Source organism: Carcharodon carcharias, chromosome 1 (assembly GCF_017639515.1).
Source record: "Carcharodon carcharias isolate sCarCar2 chromosome 1, sCarCar2.pri, whole genome shotgun sequence".
NCBI lineage: Eukaryota > Metazoa > Chordata > Chondrichthyes > Lamniformes > Lamnidae > Carcharodon > Carcharodon carcharias.
The window spans coordinates 235,538,145-235,556,919 of NC_054467.1; the positions used below are offsets into that span (position 1 = coordinate 235,538,145).

Genomic DNA, 18,775 nt, shown 5'->3' on the forward strand with positions numbered 1-18,775 from the left:
CTGCCCATCCAGCAATATTTATTTCTGTCCTTATTAAATACATGGAATAAACAAGCTTGTGGATGTTATATTAATATCCAGTTTATTCTAATTTTAGAAATCGAGGAGAAATGAAGCCACTGGTACTGTTCTTTCAGATAGCAAGTTGTCACCAGTCTTGATTAGCACATTTGCTTTGTTTGGGTTGGGGGGGGAAAAGAGAACTGCAGTTGAACCGATACGATTTAATGCTTTGCAAAATATTTATAAGAAGCCCAGTTCATCATCTAAAATTGCTCCCAACATAGATTATAACTTTGTCCTTCCAAACTTTGGCTATTTGTGTTGCTGGGAGATTTTTTAAATGAAAACATATGGATTTAGGTTATAAAATATTGTACACATTTTACTATAAGACTGTTGACTAGTTTGATCAGAAATCCTAGGCAAATAGTTTTCCTCAACACTTCACATAGAATATTGCATCAAACATTTAACTGAACAGTATAACGGAAAAAAACTTTACTTTCACTTACCTCGGATTTGTCTGTCAATCACTCTCATTTCCTTTCTTATTTTTAATGACCATTCTGTGACCTAATTAAAACCAAATTGTAACAGTATTAAAACCACAATTTATTTTGAACGTTGATGAGGTTAAAATCATGGAACGTCCTACCTAACAACACTGTGAACGTACCTCCACCACAAGGACTGCAGCAGCCCTGGAGGGGGCCCACTACCACCTTCTCAGTGCCAACAGCAAAGGCACACCCAGCCCAATCGACTCTCCTCAATAACATCTGGGGGCTCGTGCCAAAGTTGGAACTAGTCAAGCAACTGCCTGACATAGTCATACACACTGAACCATACCTTACAGCCAAGGTATGCCAGGAGCAGCATCAGGCATACCTAAAAATGAAAGGCCAACTTGGTGAAGCTACAACACAGGACTGCATGCATGCCAAACAATATAAGTAGCATGCTATAGGCAGAGTTATGCAGTCCCCAAACCAACAGATCAGATTTAAGCTCTGCAGTCCTGTCCTATCCAATTATGAATGATGGTGGACAATTAAACAACCAACCAGAAGAGACTCTCCATAAACGTCCCTTTTTCTGGTTCATTAATGTCCTTTAGGGAGGGGAAATCCTTACCTGGTCTGGCCTACGTGACTGCAGACCCACAGCAATGTGGTTAACCCTTAAATGCCCTCTGAATTGGCCAAGCAAGCCACTCAGTTCTCAAGGGCAATTAGAGATGGACAATAAATGCTGGCCTAGCCATCCCACGAATGAATAAAAAAAATCTTCAATTATGACAGAACCAAGCACCTTGTGCAAATGACAAGGTGCATATGCAAGCATTTTCAATCAGAACTGCCTCCCCGAGGTCCACGAGATCACAAATGCCAGCCTTCAGCCAATTAGATTCACTCCATGTGACATCAAGAAAAGGCTGAAGGCACTGGATACTGCAAAGGCTATGGGCCTTGACAATATTTCTACAGTAGTACTGAAGACTTGTTCTCCAGAACTATCTGTGTGCCTAGCAAAGCAGTTCCAACGCTGCTACAACACTGGCATCTATCCAAAACACAGAAAATTGTTCAGGTTCTTCCGATCCACAAAAAGCAGGACAAGTCCAACCTGGTTAATTATCACCCCGTCAGTCTAGTCTCGATCATGTGCAAAGTTCTAGGAAGTGTGACTGACAGTGCTAAGAAGTGAAACTTTTAAAGCAATATCCTGCTCACTGATGCTCAGTTTGGGTTCTGCCAGGACCACATTGCAGCCTTTGTCAAAACATGGGACAAATGAGCTGAATTCAGGTGAGAGTGACTGCCCTGGACATCAAGGCAGCATTTAACAAGAGTGTGAAATTAAAGAGCCCCAGCAAAATTGAAATCAATGGGCATCAGGGGGAAAACCATCCACAGGTTGGAGTCATATCTAGCACAAAGGAGGAAGGTAGTTGTGGCCATTGGAGGTTAATCATCTCAGCCGTGGGACATTGCTGCAGGAGTTCCTCAGGGTAGTGTCCTGAGCCCAACCATCTTCAGCTGCTTAATCAATGACCTTCCCTCCATCATAAGGTCAGAAATGGAGATGTTCGCTGATAAATTCAGTGCTCGGTACCTTTCGCAACGCTTCAGATGCTGAAACAGTCCACAGCAATATGCAGCAAGACGTGGACAACATTCAGGCTTAGGATGATAAGTGGCCAAGTAATATTCGCACCACACACATGGCAGACAATGACCATCTCCAACAAGAAGAATCTAATCATCGCCACTTCACATTCAACAGCATTACCATCCTTGGGGTTACCATAGACCAGAAACTGAACAGTCATATAAATACTGTGGCTACAAGAGTAGGTCAGAGGCTAGGAACTCTGCTGTGAGTAACCCATCTTCTCATTCTGCAAAGCCTGAAAACCATCTACAAGGCACAAGTCAGGAATGTGATTGAATACGTTCCACTTGCCTGGATGAGTGCAGCTCCAACAATACTCAAAGAGCTCGACATCATCCAGGACAAAAAATCCCACTTGATTGGCACCCCATCTACCACCTTAAACATTCACTCCCTCTACCACCATCATAGTGGCAGCAGTGTGCACCATGTACAAGATGCACTGCAGCAACTTGACAAGCCTCCTTCAACAGCACCTTCCAAACCTGCGACCTCTACCACCTCGAAGGATAATGGCAGCAGATGCCTGATAATACCACCACCCGCAAGTTCCCCTCCACCATCCTGACTTAAAATTATATCACCATTTCTTCACTGTCATTGGGTTAAAATCTGGGAATTTCCTCCCTAACAGCACTATGGGTGCACCGACACCACATGAACTGTTTAAAAAGGCAGCTCACCACCACCTACTCAAGGGCAATTAGGGATAGTGGGCAATAAATGCTGGCTTTGCCAGTGAAGCTCACATCCATGAACAAATATAAACAAGCTAGGAGAGGACAATAAATGTTAGCCTTGCTAAATGCCACCCATATCCCAAGAATAAATTAAAAATATATAAATTAAGCTAGTCAACAGTGGATTTTATAATTCAAATAGGAGTTAATAACAGCGAGACTGTCATTAGTAAGGCTGTAAATACAGGGGTGACATTAGTTTTAGATTACTATCAAAAAATGTCATTCTCATGGACGACTAGCAGAGCTGATAAACTCCTTTCTAATTTTTGTGCCATATAACCCTAAATTTATTCACGTCAATGTTTCTGCAAATGGTATCACTGTCTTTCCTCCAGGATCAGACCACGGAAACAATAATCAAAAGATATAGGGAAGGAAAATAAATCACTGAATAATGAATCAGAGAGATATTTGTTATTCTAATGCATTCATAACATAGTGAAATATTTATCTAGACACCGAAAGGCATTCTTTATCCAGATTGTTTGTTTTTTCATACTTTCTTAATTGGCCAGGGTTTTTAAATCTGTTTTCCACATCTCCCAAGTGATTATATGGCTCCAGGCAGGTAGGGAGTGTCTCTATCATGATGCATAAGGCATCACAACTATAGGGGACAGGCAAGGCTCTGGACCCTGCATAAACCACATTTGCTAAACTTCAACACTCAAATTCTATTCCTCACTTTTTTTATTCATTCATGGGATGTGCGCATCACTGGCTAGGCCAGCATTTATTGCCTATTCCTAATTGCCCATGAGAAGGTGGTGGTGAGCTGCCTTCTAGAGCCGCTGCAGTCCATGTGGTGTAGGTACACCCACAGTGCTATTAGGGAAAGAGTTCCAGAAGTGACCCAGTGACAGTGAAGGAACAGCAACATATTTCCAAGTCAGGATGGTGAGTTACTTCGAGGGGAACTTCCAGGTGGTGGTATTCCCATGCATCTGTTACCCTTGTCCTTCTAGATGGTAGTGATCGTGAGTTTGGAAGGTGCTGTCTAAAGAGCCTTAGTGAGTTCCTGCAGTGCATATTGTAGATGGCACACACTGCTGCTAATGTGCGTTGGTGGTGAAGGGAATGAATGTTTGTGAATGGGATGCTAGCCAAATGGGCTGCTTTGTTCTGGATGGTGTCAAGCTTCTTCACTGTTGTTGGAGCTGCACTTATCCAGGCAAATGTAGAGTATTCCATCACACTCCTGACATGTGCCTTATAGATGGTGGACAAACTTTGGGGAGTCAGGAGGGGAGTTAGTCACTGCAGGATTCCTCACCTCTGACCTGCTCTTGTAGTCAAAGTACAGTAGTTATATGCCTAGTGCAGTTCAGTTTCAAATCAATGGTAACCCCCTGGAAGTTGATAGTGGGGGATTCAATGAAGATAATGCTACTGAATATCAAGGGGTGATGGTTAGATTCTTTCTTGTTGGAGATGGTCATTGCCTGGCACTTGTGTGGCGCGAATGTTACTTGCTACTTTTCAACCCAAGCCTGGATATTATCCAGGTCTTGCTGCATTTGGACATGAACTGCTTCAGTATCTGAGGAGTTGCGAATGGTGTTGAACATTGTGCAATCATCCCTGCTTCTGACCTTTTGATTGAGAGAAGGTTCAATTTTTCAATGACACAAGAAACTGTTCAAATCCAAGTTTTTCATTTCTTCATGTGTAACCCCAGATAGTGACTTGGCTATTCTGCCCAAACAAAGAAAAAAATAGCTGACACAAATTCAGTTCTCATCTTCTGGATAGATAGCAGTAATTTGCTCTCTCAAACCAGAATAGGTGAACTGAAGCCAAATTTAGTGCCCTATCTTCATTAGGGACTGTATCAATTAACTCAACACATATCACGTGAGCTTCCTAGTTTGTATATTTAATTTTGTTCTTACCAAGTAATCCTGGGAGCTTGTCTTATATTTTAAAGGAATTACATTCAGAGTTAGCATTTTTATACCATATTTAACAACTTCCAGAAGTTATCTACAGCCAATTTTAAACGTTATCACTATTGTAACGTAGGAAAAATGGCAGCCAATTTGTGTACAAGGTCGTAGAAGTAGCAACATGATGCATTAAGTACTAGATAATTTGTTTTTGTGGCATTGATTGAGCAATAAATATAGGACAGAAAACTGGGTAGAACGCCCTTAATTTTTCTTTGAAAAATTCCATGGAATCTTTTACATCCAACTCAGAGGACAGAGAGGACCTTAGTTTAACATCTCATCTGAAGATGGCACCTCACACTGTACAGCACCAAAATGGCCAGCAGTGATTTAGTGGCACTGGATCCACAATCTTTGCAAAACTTGCATTTATATGGAACCCATAAAGTAAAACACCCCAGGAGCATTAACAGCCAAAATTTGACAGCAAGCCACATGAGGAGGTATTAGTACAAGTGGTGAAACAGGAATGGGTACAGAGCAGAGAGATTTCTATAGCTTAGGACTTTATCAGCTAAAACCATGGCCACTAATGTTGTGGGCTAAGGTAATGGGGGATGCAATTGAGGCCTGTATTTGGAGTGATGGGTGTCAGACAAGCAGTCTGAAAATATAAAGACAGTGGAGGGGTTAAGAGAAGAGCTGGTAAGGCAGGGCTAGGTGTCATCAGTGTGCATGTGGAAAATGGCACTATGTTTGTTGCTAAGGGACAGCATGTGGATGAGAAATAGGAAGAGGGTGGGGGACAGCAAGGAAAAAATTCTTATACCGATGGACTTGGAATAGCCCATTATAAAGCAGTGCACTGAGGATCTAGAGCAATGAAGCAACTCAGGACCTCGGTGTATATATGTACATAAGTCAATGAAGATGGCAGGGCATGTTGAGAGAGCAGTTAGTAAAGTATATAGTATCTTAGGCTTTATTAATAGGAACACTGAGTGCAAGAGTAAGGAAGTCATGTTGAACTTATGTAAGATGCTAGTTAGGCCTTTTCTGGAGTACTGTGCCCTGTTCTTGGCACCATACTTGAGGAAGGATGTGAAGGTACTGGAAAGAGTACCAAAGAGATTCACAAGAATGATACCAGGGATGAAGAACAGTAGTTATAAGGTAAAAACAAAAAAACTGCGGATGCTGGAAATCCAAAACAAAAACAGAATTACCTGGAAAAACTCAGCAGGTCTGGCAGCATCGGCGGAGAAGAAAAGAGTTGACGTTTCGAGTCCTCATGACCCTTCGACAGAACTTGAGTTCGAGTCCAGGAAAGAGCTGAAATATAAGCTGGTTTAAGGTGTGTGTGTGGGGGGCGGAGAGATAGAGAGACAGAGAGGTGGAGGGGGTTGGTGTGGTTGTAGCGACAAACAAGCAGTGATAGAAGCAGATCATCAAAAGATGTCAACAACAATAGTACAATAGAACACATAGGTGTTAAAGTTAAAGTTGGTGATATTATCTAAACGAATGTGCTAATTAAGAATGGATGGTAGGGCACTCAAGGTATAGCTCTAGTGGGTTTTTTTTTATTTTATATAATGGAAATAGGTGGGAAAAGGAAAATCTTTATAATTTATTGGGAAAAAAAAGAAGGGGGAAACAGAAAGGGGGTGGGGATGGGGGAGGGGACTCACGACCTAAAGTTGTTGAATTCAATATTCAGTCCGGAAGGCTGTAAAGTCCCTAGTCGGAAGATGAGGTGTTGTTCCTCCAGTTTGCGTTGGGCTTCACTGGAACAATGCAGCAAGCCAAGGACAGACATGTGGGCAAGAGAGCAGGGTGGAGTGTTAAAATGGCAAGCGACAGGGAGGTTTGGGTCATTCTTGCGGACAGACCGCAGGTGTTCTGCAAAGCGGTCGCCCAGTTTACGTTTGGTCTCTCCAATGTAGAGGAGACCACATTGGGAGCAACGAATGCAGTAGACTAAGTTGGGGGAAATGCAAGTGAAATGCTGCTTCACTTGAAAGGAGTGTTTGGGTCCTTGGACGGTGAGGAGAGAGGAAGTGAAGGGGCAGGTGTTGCATCTTTTGCGTGGGCAAGGGGTTGTGCCATAGGAGGGGGTTGAGGAGTAGGGGGTGATGGAGGAGTGGACCAGGGTGTCCCGGAGGGAGCGATCCCTACGGAATGCCGATAAGGGGGGTGAAGGGAAGATGTGTTTGGTAGTGGCATCATGCTGGAGTTGGCGGAAATGGCAGAGGATGATCCTTTGAATGCGGAGGCTGGTGGGGTGATAAGTGAGGACAAGGGGGACCCTATCATGTTTCTGGGAGGGAGGAGAAGGAGTGAGGGCGGATGCGCGGGAGATGGGCCGGACACGGTTGAGGGCCCTGTCAACGACCGTGGGTGGAAAACCTCGGTTAAGGAAGAAGGAGGACATGTCAGAGGAACTGTTTTTGAATGTAGCATCATCGGAACAGATGCGACGGAGGCGAAGGAACTGAGAGAATGGGATGGAGTCCTTACAGGAAGTGGGGTGTGAGGAGCTGTAGTCGAGATAGCTGTGGGTGTCGGTGGGTTTGTAATGGATATTGGTGGACAGTCTATCACCAGAGATTGAGACAGAGAGGTCAAGGAAGGGAAGGGAAGTGTCAGAGATGGACCACGTGAAAATGATGGAGGGGTGGAGATTGGAAGCAAAATTAATAAATTTTTCCAAGTCCTGACGAGAGCATGAAGCAGCACCAAAGTAATCATCGATGTACCGGAGAAAGAGTTGTGGAAGGGGGCCGGAGTAGGACTGCAACAAGGAATGTTCCACATACCCCATAAAGAGACAGGCATAGCTGGGGCCCATGCGGGTACCCATAGCCACACCTTTTATTTGGAGGAAGTGAGAGGAGTTGAAGGAGAAATTGTTCAGCGTGAGAACAAGTTCAGCCAGACGGAGGAGAGTAGTGGTGGATGGGGATTGTTCGGGCCTCTGTTCGAGGAAGAAGCTAAGGGCCCTCAGACCATCCTGGTGGGGGATGGAGGTGTAGAGGGATTGGACGTCCATGGTGAAGAGGAAGCGGTAGGGGCCAGGGAACTGGAAATTGTTGATGTGACGTAAGGTGTCAGAGGAATCACGGATGTAGGTGGGAAGGGACTGGACAAGGGGAGAGAGAAGGGAGTCAAGATAACGAGAAATGAGTTCTGTGGGGCAGGAGCAAGCTGAGACGATCGGTCTACCGGGGCAGTTCTGTTTGTGGATTTTGGGTAGGAGATAGAAGCGGGCCGTCCGAGGTTGGGCAACTATCAGGTTGGAAGCTGTGGGAGGGAGATCCCCAGAGGAGATGAGGTCAGTGACAGTCCTGGAAACAGTGGCTTGATGTTCAGTGGTGGGGTCATGGTCCAGGGAGAGGTAGGAGGAAGTGTCTGCGAGTTGACGCTCAGCCTCTGCGTGGTAGAGGTCAGTGCGCCAGACAACAACAGCACCACCCTTGTCAGCAGGTTTGATGACAATGTCAGGGTTGGACCTGAGAGAATGGAGTGCAGTAAGTTCAGAGAGAGACAGGTTAGAATGGGTGAGAGGAGCAGAGAAATTGAGACGACTAATGTCGCGCCGACAGTTCTCAATGAAAAGATCGAGAGAAGGTAAGAATCCAGAGGGAGGGGTCCAGGTGGAGGGAGAATATTGAAGATGGGTAAAAGGATCCGTTGAACTGGGAGAGGACTCCTGCCCAAAGAAGTGAGCCCGGAGACGAAGACGGCGGAAGAAGAGTTCAGTATCATGCCGAGCCCGAAATTCATTGAGGTGAGGGCGTAAGGGTATGAAACTAAGTCCTTTGCTGAGCACTGAACGTTCAGCATCGGAGAGGGGAAGGTCAGGGGGTATAGTGAATACACGGCTGGGGCTGGGATTGGAAGATGGGGTGGGGACGGAGGGACAGGCAGGGGTGGAGGGTCCTAGATGGGTGTTGGTGTCGATGAGTTGTTGGAGCTTGCGTTCCTTAGCACTTGAGAGAAACAGAAAAAGTTTCTTGTTGAGGCGTCGGATGAGCCGAAGAATAAAATGAAACTGGGGGCACGCGCAGCTTTGAAAAAGGGTACGGCGGTGCTGCTGGAGGGAGAGGTCGAGTGTGTTCATATGGCGGCGTATAAGGATTGTTTGGAGAGGTTGGGACTGTTTTCCTAGGAGCAAAGAAAGCCAAAAGGAGACTTGATAGAGGTAATCAAGATCCTGAAGGTTATGAACAGGGCAAATAGTGAGAAACTGCTCCTGCTCAAGGGAGCATCAAGAACTCGAGGGCGTATATACAAAATAATTGGCAAAAGGAGTAAAAGTGATGTGAGGAAACCATGAACTTCCTAAGAGGGTGGTGGAGGCAGCCTCGATTGAGATATTCAAAAAGGAATTGGATGGCTATATTAAAAGAATGTACAAGGCTGTGGGGAAAAGGCAGGGGCGTGGGACTAGGTAGAATGCTCTTTCAGAGAGCGAGTACAGACTCGATAGGCCAAATGACGACCTCCTGCTCTGAAGATTGTGATTCTCTGTTTCCCCATTATTTACAGCGACCAGCTCAACCTAACTCGTTGACCGCCTGGCAATGTGACATCAACCGACTGGATGACCCACTCATACACGGGTCGGAGCTCCAACGGTCCAATAAGCAGCGACAGGAGGCGGGAGCACCCCCCCCTCCCTCCCTCCCCTCCCCTCATGTTAGGTTTACACCGCGTCAACAATACCCAGTGTAAGGGACCATCGAGAACGCGTGGTGCTTTCGCCGATTGGAAAGTCGGACAAAACCGGATTTAAAACCGAGACCGATGGGCGGGAGGAGGGGTAAACTGCAAAGTCACTTTTTTTTGCAGCTGTTCCTCACTCTGCGCAGATATCTCGGCAAGTTGATAAATGTTACTTGGTATGGATGTACAATGTATGGCAATCAGTAATTTTATATATAGATATATATATAATAAAAATACTGGTAATATATAAAAATACCAAATCCTTGGGTGGACGCTCCTGCGATTTACCGAACAACCCCATGTCGCCGAGCTCGAGCCTGACTCTTACCCCGCCCTCGCGAGCCACTTCCGGTCCATGACGTCAGCAGCCGCGACCCTTTCGTTCTGCTGAACTGCCGCAGGAGGCGCTGTGACGGAGGAGCCGGTCAATAAAGACAACGAAGATTTATCTCGCACCTTTCACAATGTATCATGAGGAGGCCTCGCCCACTTGTCTTTACCTATTAAAAGTTTAGCAGTGTATGTACACACACGTCATAATCATTATTGTGATGTAAGGTTGCTTCAGGAATGGAAAGCCATTCATTCATAGAACATAGATTAGATCCACCCACTGCGGTTGACAGGGCCCTCTACCGTGTCCGGCCCATCTCCCGCGCATGCACCCTCACATCTTCCTCTCCCTCCCAGAAACATGATAGGGTCCCCCTTGTCCTCACTTATCACCCCACCAGCCTCCGCATTCAAAGGACCATCCTCTGCCTTTTCTGCCAACTCCAGCATGATGCCACCACCAAACACATCTTCCCTTCACCCACCCCACCCCCCCCCCCCCCCACTGGCATTCCGCAGGGATCGTTCCCACCAGGACACCATGGTCCACTCCATCACTCCCTACACCTCAACCCCCTTCTACGGCACCTTCCCATGTAACTGCAGAAGGTGCAACACCTGCCCCTTTACTTCCCCTCTCCTCACCGTCCAAGGGCCCAAACACTCCTTTCAAGTGAAGCAGCATTTCACTTGCACTTCCCTCAATTTAATCTACTGCATTCATTGCTCCCAATGCGGTTTCCTCTACATTGGAGAGACCAAACGCAGATTGGGTGACCGCTTTCCAGAACACCTTCGGTCTGTCCACAAGCATGACCCAGACCTCCCTGTCACTTGCCATTTCAACACTCCACCCTGCTCTCATGCCCACATGTCCGTCCTTGGCCTGCCGTTTTGTCCCAGTGAAGCTCAATGCAAACTAGAGGAACAGCACCTCATCTTCCAACTAGGCACTTTACATCCTTTCGGACTGAATATTGAGTTCAACAATTTTAGATCATGAACTCTCTCCTCCATCCCCATCCCCTTTCTGATCCCCCCTTTTTTTCCAATAATTTATATAGATTTTTCTTTTCCCACCTATTTCCATTATTTTTAAATATATTTCCATCCATTGTTTTATCGCTACCTTTTAGCCTATTTTGATTCCTTCACCCCACCCCACCCCACCAGGGCTATCTGTACCTTGCTTGTCCTGCTTTCTACCCTTAATTAGCACATTCCTTTGATAATATCACCACCTTCAACCCTCTTTGTCCTTTTGTCTATGACATCTTTTGGTTATCTCCACCTATTACTGGCCCTCTAACCAGCTCTACCACCGCCCCCCACCACCCCCCCCAACTTAAACCAGCTTATATTTCACCTTCAAGATATTGCTTGACAAGGAGCCAGTGTCAGGCAGCAAGCACAGAGGTGATAGGCGAACAGAACTTGCTGTGAGTCAGGACATGGGCAGCAGGGTCTTGAAAGGAATTAAGTTCCTGGAGTAGAATGTGGGAGACTAGCCAGTAGTGCGCTGGAATACTGCAGTCCAACCTAAAGGTAATAAAGCCATGAATGAGGGGTTGAGCAGCAGATGAGCTGTGACAGAGGCATCGTCAGCAATAGTAGGGATGTGGAAGTAGGCGGCCTGAGTGATGGTCTAAATACGTCGTTAGAAGCTCATCACAGTTTGTGAATAGACTGATTTAGTGTCAGAATGTTGTCAAGGAGAGGGATGGAGTTGGTAACTAGGGAACAGAGTTTGGAACAGTAACCAAAACAATGGCGTTGACCTTCCCGATATTTAATTGGAGGTGCAATTAGTAAGTGCAATATGCCTGAGCATTTATCATGTATTTGAACCACAACACCTAGTTGCCCACATCGCCTCAGTATTATGGTTAAAGAATGATACAGCGTAGAAGGAGGCCATTTAGTCCATTCTGCCTGTGCTGGCTTTTTGAAAGAATTATCCATTCAGTGCCTCTGTCCCACTCTTTCCCCATAGCCTTACAATTTTTCCCCTTCGGCTCACCACCACCTTCTCGAGGGCAATTCGGATGGGCAATAAAGATGCTGGACTAGCCAGTGATGCCCACGTCCCGTGAAAGAACAAAAATGTATTTATGGAATTCTCTTTAGAAAGTTAATTATTGAATCTGCTTCCACCACCCTTCAGCATTCCAGGTCATAACAACTCACCATAATTATTTTCCCTCATGTCATTCCTAGTTCTTTTAATTACTTTAAATCTTTGTCCCCTGCTTACTGATTCTTCTGCCAGTGGAAACAATTTATCCTCACTCTAATACAACCCTTAGCAATCTTAAAAGACCTCAGGTTAAGCATATAATGAGGAAAAAATGCAGGATTACAAGGAATGGGCTGGGGAGTGGGATTGATTCATTCTTGCGGAGAGCCAACATGGACATGATGGGCCGAATGGCCTCCTTCGATGGTATTATCTTGAGTGCTGTCAGAGCTGCACAGAATTCCCAGCCTCTACCTGCTCTTGTAGCCGCTGTATTTATCTGGCTGGTTCAGTTACATTTCTGATCAATGGTAACCCCTAGGATGTTGATGGTAGGGGATTCAGCAATGGTAATGTCATTGAATGTCATGGAAAGATGGCTAGATTCTCCCTTCTAGATGATCACTGCCTGGCACTTGTGTGGCACAAATGTTGTAGCATCCCAAGCCTGAATGTTGTCCAGGTCTTGCTGCATATGGACACTGACTGTTCTGGATACTAAGCAAGGATCTTACAATTTCCTGTCAGCCAAAGCTCAGTGACAGCACTCCTACCTCTTCAAACCCTTCTCTAGAGACTTGAGCACATAGCCTAAGCTAATACGTAAGTGAAGTATTTATTTACTGCTGAATGCTGCCTGGACTGCAGAGTATTTCCAGCATTTTCTGTTTTTATTTCATATTTCCAGCATCTGTGGTATTTTGCTTTTATGGAGTTATTGATGCCTCTGCCTGGCACTGGGGTTGAATCCCGAGATCACCTCTAGGACACGCAGACTAGGTCAGTATCCGAGTCTGGATTTGACCTCTCGCACCATCCCGCCATCCCTTCCAGATCACAGATAGGAAGTTTGGGTTTATAAACAGAGGCATAGAATTCAAAATATTAAACCATTATAAAACACTGGTTAGGCCCCAGGTGGGGTAATTATGTCCAATTCTGAGCACCATATTTTTGGAAGTACATGAAGGTCTTGAAGAGGGTGCAGAGATTTACTAGAATGGTACCAGGTATGTGGGCCTTCAGTTAACGTGGAGAGACTGAAGAAGCTGGGATTGTTGTCCTTAGAGCAGAGAGGGCTAAGAAGAGATTTGATAGAGACGTGTAAAATCATGAGGGGTTTAGAAAAAAGAGGAACTGTTTCTAATGGCAGAAGAGCCAATAATCAGAGGAAATAGATTTAAGATGATTTGCAAAAGAAGCAGACACATCGTAAGAAAAACATTTTCATGCAAGGAATGGTAAGGATTTTGAATGCACTGCCTGATATGGTGCTGGACATATATTCAAAAGTAACCCTCAAGAGGAAATTGGATAAATCATTGCAGAAATATGGGGAAAGAGCAGACGTATGGGACCAATTTGATTGCTCTTCGAAAGAGCCAGCAGATACTTAATGGGCTAAATGGCCTCCCTCTGTGCTGGACTATTCTATGATTCTATGACAATGGGAATTGCTCTTCAGCGTACTTAATTGGCTGTAAAGTGCTTTGGGATGTCATGAAATTCACTACATAAATGCAAGTTCTTACTTGGTCCTTTAGTAGAACTCAAATTTTGCTGCCTTCTGTCATAGACTACATTTTTTGCACTCACGCATTACATAACACTATAAATACAATGTTTATAATCCCTTTTTTTTCAGTAGTAATATCATTTATATCCAGGGTATTAGGTGACTTTGTTTCCATATTTTAAGGTGATCAGTCAGTTGAGGACTTTACAATTATAAATCCCTTGTAAGTGTGAAACAAATATTTGTATGGGTTCAAGATAACCTCTGCCGTTCAATAGTAAACAGACCACCATAAATACCTTATTTTTGCCAGCAGTTGAACAAGAAGTGCAGCAAAACGTACTTTCAAATATTTTCTGTATGACAATCTTTGATTAGTTAGTGAACTAATGTTGTTATAGTGTTTTCCCTCATATTTCATTCTCTCTGCTCCCAGCCACCATTCTTCTCTCAAGCAACACACCAAATCACATACAATTCATTCATCTCATCGCTGTTTGCAATGATGATCCATGCAAAATGGCTGGCATGGCAACACTTCAAAGGAATACTTTGTATATTACTTGCTTTCGGACATAAGATATTGTGTAATTGTGCACCATTCCTTTCTTCATCTCTTTCCTAAAGCACCTGGCCTTTATTGTGGAATGATTCCACAAGCATTTACATCCTCTGATCCAAGTGATCCTTCTTCAGTGAGCCTGACATTGATTCGATAGTTTTCTATCTGACCACAGCTTGCATCATAACCAAGTCTAAACTTATCACTTCAAGGCTATGCATGTACACTTTCCAGCAGGGGCACTGAATAGTGATTAGGAATAGGATCTCTGGCTGACATTTCCTCTTTTCTAGCCCAGGGGCACTACAGTCAATTAGTGTCCTCCTGCTGCCCAGGCTGAGATCAATTGAATGAATGCGTACCAAGACCTGGGATTTCCTGATCTGTATAGTTTCACTGCACGCTATGCAGAAAATGTACCGACTGACCCATTAGGAGAATTCACCATTAAACTTATTGTGCTATACCAATATTTTTCTGTATGAAAGAATACCTCCACTTTTACCTCACTGCATGTAGAAGTCTGTGCTCGAATTGATACAGAAAAAGAATTGGTATCTTGGACTGTGTTCCTCTCAACTGTTCAGCAATTTATCACCCATTATTCAAGCTGGCAAAGTACATTTGTTAGGAAAGTAAGGCACCATTTCATTCATAATGCATTTACTCTACTAGGCTAATCATTTGATCCTAATAGGAGAAACCTTAGTATATTTCAGATTTTGTTGGGATGGGGGTTTCACATGGTGGGGGTGTGTGGAATGGCAAGAGAAACACCAAAGCTGAGCACATGTTGTTCAGCTGAATGAAATACATTGCAACCTCTTCAGTTTAGAGCTCTGTTGTTCAGAAACATGGAAATATTTTGAGCAGACCCAAGCATTTTACAGTACTTCGGGAGCAGAAACATGGCAGTTACAGCATTTGGATGAGTAAATTTTTTTTTAACCACCATTTTATAACGTTTCATTTCTCTTTTATGCTTCAGTTAAATATTTACATCTAAGGTATTTTCTGGTTTACACACATCACAAATGTCATTCTACAATCCAGAAAATTTCAAAATCCAGAAACAACTTGGTACCAAGCATTCCAGACAAGAGAAGTTACCATATAGCTGATTAAAATGTTCTGAAAAGGTAATGCAATGGTGCAAAATATTGAGGAGCTAGCAAACAACTGCAACCCACAGTTCTTTGAGTAGGTTAACCAAAAGTGTATGTGTGAGGATCTAGGTTCCTCTTTTTGACAGATCATTCTCTGAATTTATTCATTCATGGGATATGGGCTTTGTTGGCTGGGCCAGCATTTATTGCCCATCCCTAGTTGCCCTTGAGAAGGTGATGGCAAGCTGCCTTCTTGAACCCCTGCCGTCCATGTGGCATGGGTACACTTACTGTTAGGAAGGGAGTTCCAGAATTTTGACCCAGCGACAGTGAAGGAACGGCAATATATTTTCAAGTCTGTATGGTGAGCTGGTGGTTTTCCCACCTATCTGCTGCCCTTATCCTTCTAGATGGTAGTGGTTGTGGGTTTGGAAGATGCGGTCGAAGGAGCCTTGATGAATTCCTGCAGTGCATCTTGTAGATGGCACACATAGCTGCTACTGTGTGCTAGCGATGGAGGGAATGAATGTTTGTGGATATGGTGCCAACCAATAAGGCTGCTTTGTCCTGGATGGTGTCAAGTTTTGAGTGTTGTAGGATCTTCACTCGTCCAGACAAGTGGGGAGTATGCCACACACTCCTGACTTGTGCCTTGTAGATGATCGACAGGCTCTGGGAAGTCAGGAGGTGAATTACTCACCACAGATTTCCTAGCCTCTGACCTGCTCTTGTCCTGAAGGGGGAGGGTGATAAGGCAGAGGTCATGGTACAGTGACATAGGTAGAAAGAGGGATGAGGTCTTGCATCAAGAATTCAGGGAGTTAGGCAGTAGACTAAAAAGCAAGACCTCTCAGGTTCTAATCTCTGGATTACTCCCAGTGCCACGTGCTAGCGAGCTCAGAAATAGGAGAATAGCGCAGATGAATATGTGTCTTAAGGGTTGGTGCATAAGGGAGGGTTTTAGATTCCTGGATCACTGGGACCGTTTCTGGGGAAGGTGGGACCTGTACAAACCGGACGGTCTACATCTGAACCAGAGCGGGACTAACATCCTTGAGGGCGGGTTTGCTAGTGCTGTTGGGAGGAGTTTAAACTAATTCGGCAGGGGGAGGGGACACAGAATGTTAGCACAAAGGGACACATCATAATAAAGTAAAACAATCAAGTCAGAGGGAGTACAGTTGCATAAAGTTTCAAGGGAGTAAGGCAAAGCTGGGTGGCCTTTACTTTAATGCCAGGGGTGTTACAGGTAAAACAGATGAGTTAAGGGTGAGGATTGACACGTGGAATTGTGATATAGTAGCCATAACTGAAACGTGGTTGAGGGGGGGCCTAATTGGCAGCTCAACATTCTGGGATTAGGAATCTTCAGGTGAGAGGGGTAGGGGGTAAAAGAAGAGGAGGCATTGCATTATTGGTTAAGGAGTCAGTTACTGCAGTAAGGAGAGATGATATATTGGAGGGGGCATCGAATGAAGCTTTGTGGATACAGCTTAGGAATAAAAAAGGGGCAGCCACATTGTTAGGTGTTTATTATAGACCCCCAGATTTTCAGCGGGAAATTGAGGAGCAAATATGTGCACAATTTGCGGAGGTGTGTAAAAACAATAACAATAGGGTAATTATATTAGGTGATTTCAACTCTCCCAACATTAATTGGGATAGACATAGTGTTAAGGGCTTGGATGGAATGGATTTCTTGAAATGTGTACAGGAGAACATTTCAGGTCAATATGTAGAGGGTCCAACAAGGGACAGCGCAGTGCTGGACCTAATTCTGAGGAATGAAGCCAGACAGGTGGCTGAGGTGGTGGTGGGTGGCTGGGTTGGAGGGGGAGGTGGTGGGGGGGGGGGTGTAGCATTTTAGTGATAGCAACCACAACATGGTACAATTTAATATAAAAGCAAAATATCGTGAATGCTGGAAATCTGAAACAAAAATAAAAATAGCTGGAAAACTCAGCAGGTCTGACAGCATCTGCGGAGAGGAATACAGTTAATGTATCGAGTCCGTCTGACTCATCATCTGATGAAGAGTCCTACGGACTCGAAACGTTAACTGTATTCCTATGCTGTCAGACCTGCATGGTACAATTTAAGCTTGTTATGGACAAAGAAATAGACAAGTTGCAAAAAAATGTTTTAGAATGGGGGAGAGTGGATTTTAGTAAAATAAGGCAGGATCTGGTCAAGGTAGACTAGGAACAGTTACTTGTGGGGAAATCTACAGAGGAGCAGTGGGAGGCATTCAAAAAGGAAATGGGGAGGTTACAGGCTCAACATGTGATAGGAAGGAGTATCAAGCCCAGAGAACCATGGATGACCAGAGATATTCAGGATAGGTTGAGAAGGAAAAGAGAGGTTTTTAGCAGGTAAAAGTGAAGCAAATCAGCAGAGGCATTAATGGAGTACAGAAAGTAGAGGGTGGAGCTTAAGAAAGCAATTAGGATGGCAAAGAGGGGATAGGAGAAAGCTCTGGCTGGTGAAAGTAGGGAAAATCCCAAGATATTCTATAAGTATATCAATGGGAATAGGATAACCAGGGAAAGAGTAGGGCCCATTAGGGACCAAGGGGACAATCTATGGTTGGAGCCAGAGGACATCGGTAGAGTGTTGAATGAATACTTCACATCCGTCTTCACCCAAGAGAATGAGGATAAAGGTATCGAATTCGGGGAGAGAGACTGCGAGATTCTTGAGCAAATTCATATAGGGAGTGACAAGGTATTGGAGGTGTTGGCAGGCTTCAAAGTGGACAAATCTCCAGGTCCGGATGATTTGTGTCCCAGGCTGCTGAGGGAGACAACGGAGATCGCAGGGGCTCTGACCCAAATTTTTAATTCCTCTCTGGCCATGGGGGAGGTGCCAGGGGACTGGAGAACAGCTAATGTGGTTCCGCTATTTAAGAAGGATTGTAGAGATAAGCCAGGGAACTACAAACCAGTGAGTCTCACGTCAGTGGTAGGGAAACTATTGGAGAAAATTCTGAAGGAGAGAATCTATCTTCACTTGGAGAGGCAAGGTTTGATCAGGGATAGTCAGCATGGCTTTGTCAGAGGGAGGTTATACCCAACAAATTTGTTTGAATTTTTTGAGGAGGTGACCAGGTGTGTAGATGAGGGTAGTGCAGTTGATGTCGTTTATATGGATTTCAGCAAAGCCTTTTGATAAGGTCCCACATGGGAGACTTATAAAGAAGGCAAATGCATATGAGATACAGGGTAATTTGATAAGGTGGATTCAAAATTGGCTTAGTTGTAGGAGACAGAGGATGATGACAGAAGGATGCTTTAATGACTGGAAGCCAGTGTCCAGTGGCGAATCACAGGGATCTGTGCTGGGTCCCCTATTATTTGTCATTTATATAAACGACATAAATGACTATGTGGGGGTGGGGGGGTAGGATTCGTAAGTTTGCAGATGACACAAAGATTCACCGGGTGGTTAACAGTGAGGTTGAGTGTCTTGGGCTACAGGAAGA

The 18,775-nt window shown here is 44.6% G+C and overlaps 1 protein-coding gene across 2 annotated transcripts in view; it reads right to left on the reverse strand.

The window, feature by feature from the left end:
- Window positions 1-18,775, reverse strand: part of rnf103 (ring finger protein 103) — a 106,159-nt gene that overhangs the window by 13,510 nt on the left and 73,874 nt on the right. The window contains exons 1-2 of one of the 2 annotated variants that reach the window (XM_041184155.1): window positions 9,798-9,890; window positions 516-576 (exon numbers count right to left, since the gene is read on the reverse strand). In XM_041184155.1, coding sequence (XP_041040089.1) covers window positions 516-576; window positions 9,798-9,842 — 106 coding nt within the window. In that variant the 5' untranslated portion in view covers window positions 9,843-9,890. Of the gene's footprint in view, window positions 1-515; window positions 577-9,797; window positions 9,891-18,775 lie in introns of those variants that run through there. The other variant, XM_041184164.1, reaches the window with a different exon arrangement.